Genomic DNA, 1038 nt, shown 5'->3' with positions numbered 1-1038 from the left:
CCGCCCCGACCCTCATCATCACCTAAAAAGAGTTCCCCGTGGGATTTGCTTGAATATACACTAGTTAGAGGCTATATGAACCAACTCACGTCTCCGTTTGAGCATACTGCAAGAATATTTATTGAGCCCCAGCTCAGTCACTGCATTGAACGCCAAGCCTGGCAAGCAAATACATTTCCTATTTCCGAAGAGAGCTCTGAATCAACTCCTTCTTTCCGCCCCGCTTTAGCGATCATTTATATCTTTCCATTGCAAAGTACCCAGGGTAAAAATATAAAATAAGAGATAAATATATTTTTAAATACACCTTGGTATAAGGCGAAAGCTTGCAACGCCCTGACCGAAAGCAAACGGACCCCTAAAAATATACCCCTCAAATACTACCCTACCTTTCACACACGAAACCATCAATAAAAAGACGAGGTTCCAAAATGTAAATCCACTTTTAATCTCCATTTTCTTCACCAGGATGAAGTCCAGCCGGCCACATTTAGTACATCCCCTCTCCCAAAAGTCTGCTAATTTCGATTCCTTTGCACGGATTTCCCCTCTGCAGATCCCTTTCATATTATTCTTGAGAGCTCCTAATTCCTATTCCTTGGCCAGGCGCAGCGGAGTTGTTGCTGTTGATGGTGCGCGGTCACAGCTCGGAGTGAATGGTGTTTCTGGGATACCACAGCAACCTTGACGAGGACTCAACCATCTCTCCAACGGGGGCACAAAGTCTCAGCTACTCTCGATCGTGTCTTTTCCCTCCCCCCCCCCCCCCGCTCCCCCAACTCCCTGCACAGCCGAAACCCACCACAATCCTGGCTCGCTACAGCATCCACCAGGAGCCACGGAAGAGCATCTTAAAGCTCCGACGCTCCCTCGAATAAACTCCAAACAGTATTTGCAATTGAGATTCTCCCCCCGCCCCCCTGTTCCCCCGAGAGGATCAGTTCTGCCTAGGAAAACGGCTCGGGAAATAATACAGTGGCGAGGTCTCCACAGCCTGCCGGAGGAGCCTCCGGCAGCTTACACGGCGGGGCTCCTCCC

The 1038-nt window shown here is 49.5% G+C and overlaps 1 protein-coding gene across 2 annotated transcripts in view; it reads right to left on the bottom strand.

Moving 5' to 3' along the window:
• CSMD3 (CUB and Sushi multiple domains 3) overlaps nt 1–608 on the bottom strand; it is an 803119-nt gene extending 802511 nt beyond the window's left edge. For both annotated transcript variants that reach the window (XM_009321682.1, XM_009321683.1), the window contains exon 1: nt 390–608. In XM_009321682.1, the coding sequence (XP_009319957.1) occupies nt 390–567 (178 nt within the window). In that variant the 5' untranslated portion in view covers nt 568–608. The remainder of the gene's footprint in view (nt 1–389) is intronic.
• Nucleotides 609–1038: the final 430 nt, after the last annotated feature.

This window comes from Pygoscelis adeliae, unplaced genomic scaffold (genome assembly GCF_000699105.1).
Source record: "Pygoscelis adeliae isolate BGI_AS28 unplaced genomic scaffold, ASM69910v1 Scaffold111, whole genome shotgun sequence".
Lineage (NCBI taxonomy): Eukaryota > Metazoa > Chordata > Aves > Sphenisciformes > Spheniscidae > Pygoscelis > Pygoscelis adeliae.
Note: the sequence above shows the minus strand (reverse complement) of the source record. Positions and strands in the feature narration are given on the sequence as shown.